Here is an 11452-nt window from a genome sequence, read left to right as displayed (position 1 = left end):
TTGTCTGAACATAGTCCTTAGGGACATAACAGAAACCTACTACCATCAGAACCTTACGGGAACATCCATCCCAGACACAATGGATATCTATGTGGCTGTCCATAGGAGTCGTGAGCTAGATACCTACTTTTTTTAAGCTGGATGTGACTTGATGGCCTGTTCCTTGTATGTTCCCAGATATATGCAATAGATGCTGATTACTTTTTCTTATTGAGTTTTATTAAAGTTCTGGGTAAACGGCCAATAAGCAATGCTGCATCGTAATATAACACAACGGCAAAGTAAAGCAGTTAATAAAGTAATGAATACAGTTGTACCACACTACTTTATGGCATGCTGGCTTTACGACTATAAAAATAAAGCCTGGATCAGTGCCTGAAAGAGGTCGTCTGGGATTCGAAAAGGGTTCGGCTGCAATATCAGACTCATCCAAAAAAATAAAAACAGAACCTTTTTCTAATCTCAGACCATCCCTTGTGGAAAAATTAATGAACACATTGTTAAATCCAAGACGTATTGCGGTTTCAGGCTTTAGGTGTTCTTGCACGGTAATGATAAGTGAAGGCTCAAGTGCATTCTCCTCTTTACAACAATCAAGGAAAGCGGTATTATACAGTAGGCGGCAGACGCGGGTACTATCACTCGGGAAGTCCCGAGATAACACACAGATTCTTGATTTGCAATTTTTTAAAATAAAAGTCAACCAGTGTTTATAGTCAATGCTAATGGTGCTCAAGTTGATTTACATGTGTAGCCCTCTTTTGGACTTATCAGGGTGAAAAAAGAGTAGTCACTACTTTGGTTTTAGAAATGTTCATAGGTGGACAGTCAATCTGTGCACATCTCAAATGGTTGGTGGTGTGAAGAATATAGTCCCACCTTGGCTCTTGTAGCTAAGTGACGTTAAATGTGATGAATGCTGGGCCTCTTTTGTCTCCATTTTTTTCTGTCTCTTCCCATGGGCTTCCGGGATCATGACAACAAGCAGAACAGTGCAATGGACCTTCGCTTAACTGAGTCACCTCTGTACACGCCACTTCTAATGTGCTGACCCCTGCGTGGGCAGCGGGGACCACATGGATTTTGTTGGCTGACCTTTGGCGCAATAACAGGCAACGAAATATCTTGCGAAATCCCTTCCTAAAGTGTTTTGAGACTAAGGCATAGACCACTGGATTTACACAAGAGTTGGCGTAGGACACCAGGTGTGAGAGAATACGTAGGGCATAGGTGAAGTTATTAAGGGGAAAGTATCCAAACCAAACACAAAGTATTACAAGGTGGTGAGGAAGCCAACACAAGCAGAACAAGACGGCAACAATGATGATCATTCGAGTCACTCTCCTCTTGGCTCTCTTTGATTCTGACATATCTTCAATAGGGTCTACAGAAGTCCAGAGATATCGTATAGTGCGGGCATAGGTCAAGCTAAGAACGAGAACAGGAATAACGTAGCTAAAGATAAAAGTACAAAGATCCATAGTCTTACGATGAGGGATTGTCCACACTGGGTGGCAAACGGTAAGGTTAGACATCTGGAATTCCTGGTAATAGCTGAGATATGGTCCAGAGAAGATTATTGACAGGCTCCAGATGAGGCTGATGGCCATCAGAGCATTCTTGGGTGTACGTAGCTCTCTTGAACGCAATGGGTAACGTATTGCAAGGTACCTTAAAGAGAAAAAAAAAATTAAAGGATTATACCTTTTATGTTGCATTGATAAATGACATTCCAATGTATAAAGCATGAAGGCTACATGGAGCACACAGAGTCCCTCACTGTCCATACACTATGGGGGACACTTATGAAAAGTCCGAAAAGGGGCGTACACCAGGGAGAAGGCGCAGCTTCATACCTTCTCCCTGGCATACGCCTGCCGTATCCCCTGCTCATCTAATGGGTGGGCGGCGGCGCAGCAAGGAGGAGGTCTTAAAGCAGATGTAGATGTGGTACGTTGGGCATTGGGTCAGGCGCCTGGCGAGATTCACAAAGAAGTGTGCGCCGGGGAAAAGGGTGCGGGGCCTAATTTAAGATCGGTGTACGAGAACACCGGTCTTGATAAATCCCCCCTCCCTATGAGTTCTATAGACTTTGAGGGATGTCATAATATGGTACCAACTGGTGGTTAGTGGAGAAATTATAATGGTTATGGGCATGGGCCCTAAGTGCTAGATTCTGTATAGTGTATTCTACCACAGTAACTGTAAAACAAACATAATAAAAAGCAGTATTTTACTCCTTTTATATAGAAAAGCAATTTTTTCAGGGGCATGGAGATTCTACTAGAAATACTTTAATAAAGAACCTTCCATACTAATGATCAATCCATAACTTATTTTCATACTCACAGAGGTCTACAGAGGTGATCTCTTAGTGTCAATTACATTGAGAGGTTATACTTGTAGGGGCGGTTTCTGAAAACGTTGGTGCGTAAAGAATGGATTTGGTGTGGATAGGCATAACAATGATAAAAACATCACTTACTTCTTCCTCAAGTGTCTATCAATGTTTTCCCCTAAGCATTCGCTATAAATGTATTCTCAATATAAACATAGAAGATTGTCGGGAAAAAAAAGACCACTGGGTCCATCTAGGCCGTCCTTTTAGTATTTCCCTTCTGTATGTACCAGGAAGGTTTACATTCTGTTATTGTAGATTTACCTACCACATCTGCTGGAAGTTTGTTCCAAGCATCTACTACTCTTTCAGTTAAGTAATCTTTTCTCACATTAATTCTGATGTTTCCCTCAACTAATCTCAGACTGTGTCTTCTTGTTCTTGAGTTCAGGTTTTTTTTTTCTTGTACCTTATTTAGTCCTGTAACATATTTAAAGGTTTTGATCATGTCCCCCCTTTCCCTTCTTTCCTCCAGACTATACAGATTGAAATCCTTAAGTCTTTCCCAATATGTTTTATGCCTGACACCCTCCATTATTTTTGTAGCCTGTCTTTGCACCTGTTCTATTTTATCACTATCCTTTATGTAGAGCTCTATACTGCGGGATCACAATCTTCCTCTTCCTACTGGTTATACCTCTAGCTATACAGCCCAGCATACTATGATATATACAGCCCAGCATACCATTATATATATATATATATATATATATATATATATATATATACACAGCCCAGCATACTATTAGCTTTCCCTATCGTTACCTGTGGAGATATTTTTTATTATTGTTATAATTATCTATTTTTGAAGCGCCCTTCATTCCTGAGTGCTGTACATATGATATGGAGTTAACATTCAGAGTATACACATTTGGATTGTGGCATCAAATCAACCACATAAATAAAGTAAATGAGAATGGTAGGACGTGGCCCGCAAGGCTAACAATCTAGAAGATTTTTACAATGAAACTAACCTTTGATGGGATACACTTTGGACAAAAGTCAGCCGTCCCTGCCAGCTAAAGTGTATGGGGGGTGATGATGGGGGAAAAAATGGTCCAATGTAAGGAAACCCAGTACCTAGGTGGAACACAGGCACAGACAGTGTGAGACCTAGTGCTGTCCCTGCCTACTTGTCCCCTGGCCTTAGGCGGTTGGCAACAACTGGGTGACGGTCCCTACAATGGGTAAGTGAAACAGAATAAGACAATACAGATAAACACAATAAAGTATAGTCAGGCAGATACAGGTCAAACCAGAGATAGCAGAACAGTTCAAATACAAAGAGACTATTGCAGGCAACGCCCCAGAGCATTTTGTATTTTTTTTGAGATGCCAGGGGTTCAATCCAGGGCGTGATTGGATCAGTCCTATGACATCCAGACACAGAACATAGATTGCCAGGGAAGGGAGATAAGTGAAGAAGGCAACTGTCCATTACTATTCAGTCTAAACCATGTGCAGCCTGGCTACAGGTTGTTTTACACGGCCAAATAATGCTGCTAATCGTTTACTGTAATGGGACCTTAAGGCTGTTATGGTACCTAGGGCCGGGACAAAGGGTAGGCCAGGATAGGCGATGGACTAGGGCACAATCTCCTGCTGAATTACAGGGGGCGCAATGTATCCTCAAGTAAAATCCCCCCACCCGACCTCACCAGCGGCAGCATCCCTTCCCCTCTCTGCTGAAGGCTCCAGCCCCGCAGCGGCAGGACCTGCTCTCCTCCTCTCTTCTGCTTGGCTCCGGAGCTGAAGGAAAGCTTCTGACCAATGTCACATGACATCTGGAGCCAATCAGGACAGGGGAGAAGTGCAGAGACAACCCCTGCCCCCCCCCTCCGACAGATGAGGAGTCTGATCCTCAAGACAGTGTAATCCTTTACTGCTACTGCTTTGTGGGTGAGTATATGTATGTATCTCTGTGTGTGTTTGTGTGTGTGTGTTAGTGGAATGTGTGTGCTAGTGCTCATGTGTTGCTGAGCATGACCTGTGTGGCTGTGGTAGATCTACAACTCCCCTCCCACCATGCTCCTGTGTGGCTGTGGTAATACTACAGCTCTCAGCATGCTCCTGTGTGGCTGTGGTAGAACTACAACTCCCAGCATGCTCCTATGTGGCTGTGGTAATACTATAGCTCCCAGCATGCTCCTGTGTGGCTGTGGTAGACGCACAACTCCCAGCATGCTCCTGTGTGGCTGGAGTAATACTACAGCTCCCAGCCTGATCCTCTGTGGTAATACTTCAGCTCCCAGCATGCTCCCGTGTGGCTGTGGTAAACCTACAACTCCCAGCATGATCCTGCGTGGCTTTGGTAGAACTGCAGCTCCCATCATGCGCCTGTATTGCGTTGGTAGAACAACAACTCCAAGCATTTACCTGTGTTGCTGAGGTAGAACTACAAATCCCATCATGCTCCTGTCTGGCTGTGGTAGAACTACAAATCCCTGCATGCACCTGTGTGGCTGAGGTAGAACAACAACTCCCAGCATACTCCTGTGTGGCTGTGGTAGAACTACAACTCCCAGCATGATCCTGTGTGGCTGTGGTAGAACTACAACTTCCAGCATGCACCTGGGTGGCTGAGGTAGAACTACAACTCCCAGCATGATCCTGTGTGGCTGTGGCAGAACAACGACTCTCAACATGCTCCTGTGTGGCTGCGGATGAACTACAACTCCCAGCATGGTCCTTTGTGGCTGTGTTAGAACTTAAACTCCCAGCATGATCCTGTATGGCTTTGGGAGAACTTCAACTCCCAGCATGATCCTGTTGGGCTGTAGTAGAACTACTGCTCCCATTATGCTCCTGTCTGGCTTTGGTAAAACAACAACTCCCAGCATGCACCTGTGTGGCTAAGGTAGAACAGCAACTCTAAGCATACTCCTGTGTGGCTGTGGTAGAACTACAACTCCTAGCATGATCCTGTGTGGCTGTGGTAGAACTACAACTTCCAGCATGCACCCGTGTGGCTGAGATAGAACTACAACTCTCAGCATACTCCTGTGTGGCTGTGGTAGAACTAAAACTCCCAGCATGATCCTGTGTGGCTGTGGTAGAACTACATTTTTCAGCATGCACCTGTGTGGCTGAGGTAGAACTACAACTCCCAGCATGATCCTGTGTGGCTGAGGTAGAACGACAACTCTCAGCATGCTCCTGTGTGGCTGCGGTAGGACTACAACTCCCAGCATGCCCCTGTGTGGGTGTGGTAGAAAAACCACTCTCAGCGTGCTCCTGTGTGGCTGTGGTAGAACCACAACTCCCAACATGATCCTGTGTGGCTGTGGTAGAACAACAACTCTCAGCATGCTCCTGTGTGGCTGTGGCATCCTAAGCCATCCCCAATGCTCCTCCCTCGGACCAGAGACAGATAAGCAGTATGATCCTCCACTCAACCTTCTCCTCATGGGACAGTGTCATCTTCCAGTAGTAATAGCTCCCCGCGGACCAAATATAGCAGCAGTATATTGTCCGGCCCTCCACCGCTCTGAGGGACAGTAAACTGGCCCCCTGTGTAAAAGGTTTGGGGACCCCTGCTATGCACTACGTAGGGGCAGCCAGGAGGCTATACTGTAAGTGGGGGCTACACTATGTGGGGATGTGTGGAGACTATACACTATGTGGGGGTAGTCAGGAGGCTATACTGTATGTGGGGGCTATAAAATTGGGGTGGGGGTGGTGCCATTTGCCTTCTCTGCCTTGGGCACCAAAACTCCTTGTCCTGGCCCTGGTGGAACTGTCAATCACTACACAGCAAGTATTGGAATAAGACTGGTAGAAAACATGCTCACTGAATCAGTCGCAGTCTGGGCCGTCCTTAACATTTCTAGTGTTTTTATTTTTTCAATTCATTACAGCACTATTTTTGGCTATTTTGGAACTACAGTGGTGCCTTGGATTACGAGCATAATTCGTTTCAGCACCATGTTTGTAATCACTCTTAAACCAAAGCACCTTTTCCCATAAGAAATCACTGATATGCAGACAATTGGTTCCAAACCCCCCAAATAATGATTTGTTATTCTGAATAACATGTAAAACAAATGAAACAAACATTCAGAAACAGCAGAATATGTGATATTATAAGTTACTGTACAGTAATGGAGAGGATGGGAAGCACAAGGGCTGACAGAGACTGCAGGTAGTATGTAGGAATGAGCAGGGAAGATCTGGGCACATAAATACAGCTATGAAGAGATTACCCCCCACAGTCCTGTCCCCTGATGCAAGCCCCAGCCTGAAGTGGATCTGCTATGATTTGGAAGGTAAGGGAGACTTCCTGGGTCAGAGTACAGAGCTGTAGACCCCGCTATGCAGACCATGCCCCTCCCCCGCTCCCCTTACTTCCAGTACAGGGAGCTCTTAAACCAAAGCAATGCTCTTAAACCAAGTTACAATTTTGAAAAACTGTGAGCTCTTAAACCAAAACACTCTTAAACTAAGTTACTCTTAAACCAAGGTACCACTTTTTTCAACAGTTTTCCCCTCTGCAAGCTCCATCACTAATTTCAATTGTCCTTGAGCTGTCTATCTTGTCTCTGAAGATGGTTTTTCATTGATCTGGAAAATGAGGCAAGAGAAGCGCACAGGCTCTCAGAGATCTCATTTCAGGTGGCTCCATTATAAGTCTATGGGGCCGCTGGACTGGGGCAACTGACAGCTAGGAAGTTCTCCCCATCCATCTTCCTGATCAGTCTCAGCACTGAGACCCAGATCAATCAAAATTTTTGACATGTTCCCGTGACAGGTCAAAAGTTTTTAGACATGCTTTTTAGGTCAAGAGCTTTCTTTACTGCAAGAGAGTTGGTGGAAATAGGTATTCTCCAGTGGATTGGAAGAAATATGGTCCTAATGAGAGATCATCGGAGTAGAGGACAATATCCATGCCCCTGGCCGCCTGAATATTCTTTTTGTTTCAGACCCAAGAATTGCTGCCTGCTAGTATACTGTCACTTCCAGCATTCAACACCTGTACATACATGTCCAATTCTCTCACCACTGGGCTCTCCCTTCCTTTCCTCTTCCTGCTCCCTACACTGTTCCCGCTGCAGTTTCTGGTCTGGCCTGTATGCACCATGCACCTGCTCTCCCTGCTAGTTAAAGGGCCGGTGTACGCACTCTTATTGTGTCCTCCGCCTATCCATGCCCAGCACTTCTCTTCCCAGTTTCCTGTGCCTGAGCAATGGTGTTATTTACCATTAAGAGAGGGTTCACAATACGGAGTCCAGGGCGGAATATCTATTTCTCACTCCAGCTCAAGCCTGTGCTAAAGACTGCATTCTATGGTCAGGCGAATTCCGCCATCCGCCGAAAGAATTGACATGTCAATTCTTTTGGCGGATGATGGAATTCGCCTGACCATAAAATGGAGTCTATGACACGGACAGCGCGAGTGGAGGCGTGCGACGGAATCTGTTGCGGATCATCCGCCCCTATTCCATAGTGTGAACCCACTCTAATAAAGGTCTTCTTGAATGTGAACTGATATTCTGTGTCCAGCCCGAGCCTGTCCTCCTGACAAGGAAAAATTATGGGGGTCCAACCTTCGAACCCCCTGTGATCTTCGTATAGCAGCCCCCCCCCCCCCGCTTCTGGTTTGGATAGAGCTGCTGGTACGGCATGAGACCCACGACTCTATTCATTCCTATGGAGGTGCTGAAAAGAGCCGAGTAAGCCGGAAGAGGAATGTACTCGGCTCTCTCTGGCACCTCCATAGGAATGAATAGAGCCGCAGGTCTGGTGCGATACCCGCAGCTCTATTTATAACACAGGAGCCGGGGGGGGGGGGGCAATACTGAGATCGCCATGGGTTCAAAGGTCGGACCCCACGTGATCTCTTACTTGTCCTCTATCCTGTGACAGGGGGCAAGTTAATTTTTCTTCACCACTGACTTTCAACCCTGCACATGACCCCTCCCTACTAGGTCATGTCTGAAGTGTCTAAAATATATAAGTACTGGAAATGTGTGTAGGGCATGCGTCACATGAGACAAAGTTTGTCACATTTTATAATTGTAAACATTAAATTGATCGGACTCATAACCAAATCTTTTGGTCTATGACAACCTGACCTAAGTCCAAAGAATAACATTACATCTGCATTAGACATCACAATGCTCATAAGCCTGAGGTTGCTTCTTCATTTTAGAGGGGTTATCCAGCGCTACAAAAACATGGCCACTTTCCCCCTACTGTTGTCTCCAGTTTGGGTGGGCTTTTGAAACTCAGTTCCATTGAAGTAAATGGAGCTTAATTGCAAACCGCACCTGAACTGGAGACAACAGTAGGGGGAAAAGTGGCCATGTTTTTGTAGCGCTGGATAACCCCTTTAATGTTTTTTTTTTTTTTTTTATTTAAATTTAAATTATTTAAACTAGAAGTAGATGGGAAAAAAGAAAAGTAAAAAATTTGAATATTTAAGAAAAGTAGAATTTGTATACATTTTATTTTATATACCTTTACTGTATGTGGCTTTGTCTTAAAAAGCAAAAAACTTGCATTAAAAAGCTGTGCAATTTGGAAAAAAATATACAGTGGTGCCTTGGATTATGAGCATAATTCGTTCCGGGACCGCGCTTGTAATCCACTCTTATACCAAAGCAAATTTTACCATAAGAAATCATAGAAATGCAGACAATCGGTTCCACACCCCAAAAATAATGATTTGTTATTCTGAATAACATTTACAACAGGTGAAACAAACATTCAGAGACAGCAGAATATGTGATATTATAAGTTACTGTACAGTAATAGAGAGGGTAGGAAACACAAGGACTGACAGAGACTGCAGGTAGTATGAAGGAATGAGCAGAGCAGATGTGGGTACATACATGCAGCACACTCTGTCCGGGGAGAGAGGGGTTACAGCTATGGAGAGATTACCTGCACAGTCCTGTCCCCTGATGCAAGCCCCAGCCTGAAGTAGATCTGCCAGGATTTGGAAGGTGAGGGAGACTTCCTGGGCCGGAGTACAGGGCTGTAGACCCCACTATGCAGACCATGCCCCTCCCCCACTCCCGCTCCCACCCAGTACAGGGAGCTCTTACACCAAAGCAATGCTCTTAAACCAAGTTACTCTTAAACCAAGGTACCACTGTATTTCCAATCAATACAAAAACATTGTAGATAACAGAACATTAACACAAAATTCTAAATTCTATGTGAATTTTAAAAAATGTTGTAAATGTAAATAATCATATTTGTACCAATTCTATCTTCACTTAAAATTTTCTTTTTTTTTTTACTCTAGCTTTGTGGTTAAAGGGGTAGTTAAGAAAAAAAAATGTTTTTCTTTCAAATCCACTGGTGCCAGAAAATGCCAGAGATTGTTAATTTACTTCTTAAAAATCTCAAGTCTTCCAGTACTTATCAGCTGCTGTATGTCCTGCAGGTAGTGGTGTATTCTCTCCAGTCTGACACAGTGCTCTCTGCTGCCACATCTGTCCATGTCAGGAACTGTCCAGACCAGTAGCAAATCCCCATAGAAAACCTCTCCTGCTCTCCAGACTGGAAAGAATACACCACTTCCTGCAGGTCGTACAGTACTGGAAGACTTGTATAACAGAAGTAAATTACAAATCTCTGGCACTTTCTGGCACCAGTCAATTTGAAAGAAAACATTTTTTTTACTTGCTCAACTATCCCTTTAAAAATACAGGGACCCATTTAGGTGGGTGAATACGAAAAGTGATGAGTATGGTGCATTTTTAGTTAATTTAAGTGCATGCAGTATGATAAATTTATTGCGCATTCAGATGCAACAGCCATAATAAATCTGAGCTGCGGTCTTCTTGTATGTGGATTTTTTTTGTTTTAACTGTTGAATGACACAATAAGTTTATACTCACTCTACATAAACATTCCAAAAATGATAAAGTTACATCAAAACTCCAAAAGCTGTAGGAAACTAAATAACGACAACGCATTCATCTTACTAGAGGATTGTTTTAACTCTTTTCTTTCCAGGGCACACAGCTTAGGGTCCTATTAGACAAAGCGTTTTTAACGATTAACGATACGTGATTTTTTATCGTTAACCTGAAAACGTTCACCATGTTACACAGAACGATAGTCATTAGTTACAATCGTCACAACGATCACTACTACGATCTTTTGCTCCATCTGATCCCAGCAAAAGAAAGAACGATGTGGAATTATGCTGAACGATTAGTGAACGAATATGGAATTACAGTGAACGATTAACGATAATTTTAGGGTCAGATCAAAATAAACGGTCAACGACACAAACGATTTTTCAGTCATTGCCTGCAATTACACGGGCAATTATCGTTTAAATTTGAACAATAACGGTTTTCCGCACCATAATCGTCCCACGTAATAGGGTCCTTAGAGGAACGCTCTCTAGACTGCAGCTGGATGGCTACAAAAAGTTAGCTAAGAAGAGTATGATTCTATTCAGCAATGAATCCTGATGTATTATATTACTAGTGGAGTGAGCCGTACTTACCTGTCCAGGGACACTGTCGTCAGGGTAAAGCTGGAGGCATACATGGTCAGATATATGAAAAAATGTACAGCTTTGCACATGAAGGGGCCAAACACCCAGCTGTCCAGGGTGTAAATGGTAGCTTGGAAGGGGACGCAGAATATGATAAAGCAAAGGTCTGCAACTCCTAGGTTCAAGATGAAGAGGTTGGTGGTGTTATTAATCTTGCCATTCCTCAACAGGACTGCCAGGACCAGGCTGTTACCCACAGTGCCCACCAGGAAGATAAGTGAATATAACACCGGGATAAGCACCGACTCAGGATGATAGCTGTCTGAAGAGGACATCTGGATGGAGACATTCATCTTCACCGCCTGCTTTATACTCCTATAGTGTCCACATTACAGATCCCTCTCAGTGATCAGCAAAGGGTCAGACTCATAGATGAAGTGATGGATAAGTGACCAAGCCAAGTGAGTCTACAGTGGTCCATCCAGGGACAGTAAATCTATATCGGTATGTAATATCTGACAGTAACTCAATCAATAATGAGAAGGAAAGAGATCCAAGTAAAACTGATCCATTAAGAAGTGTCCATATGGTTCTAT

The 11452-nt window shown here is 44.0% G+C and overlaps 1 protein-coding gene across 1 annotated transcript; it reads right to left on the bottom strand.

Moving 5' to 3' along the window:
* Positions 1-298: 298 nt before the first annotated feature.
* GALR2 (galanin receptor 2) lies at positions 299-11209 on the bottom strand. Its single transcript, XM_069953047.1, has 2 exons — positions 10866-11209; positions 299-1671 (listed from the first exon to the last, which is right to left on the bottom strand). The coding sequence occupies exons 1-2, from the start codon at positions 11207-11209 to the stop codon at positions 894-896; spliced, it is 1122 nt and encodes a 373-aa protein (XP_069809148.1). The 3' UTR covers positions 299-893.
* Between the last annotated feature and the right edge of the window lie 243 nt (positions 11210-11452).

The sequence above is a fragment of the Dendropsophus ebraccatus genome, chromosome 14, assembly GCF_027789765.1.
Source record: "Dendropsophus ebraccatus isolate aDenEbr1 chromosome 14, aDenEbr1.pat, whole genome shotgun sequence".
NCBI classification, from domain to species: domain Eukaryota; kingdom Metazoa; phylum Chordata; class Amphibia; order Anura; family Hylidae; genus Dendropsophus; species Dendropsophus ebraccatus.
This window is presented reverse-complemented; position numbering and strand designations above follow the sequence as displayed.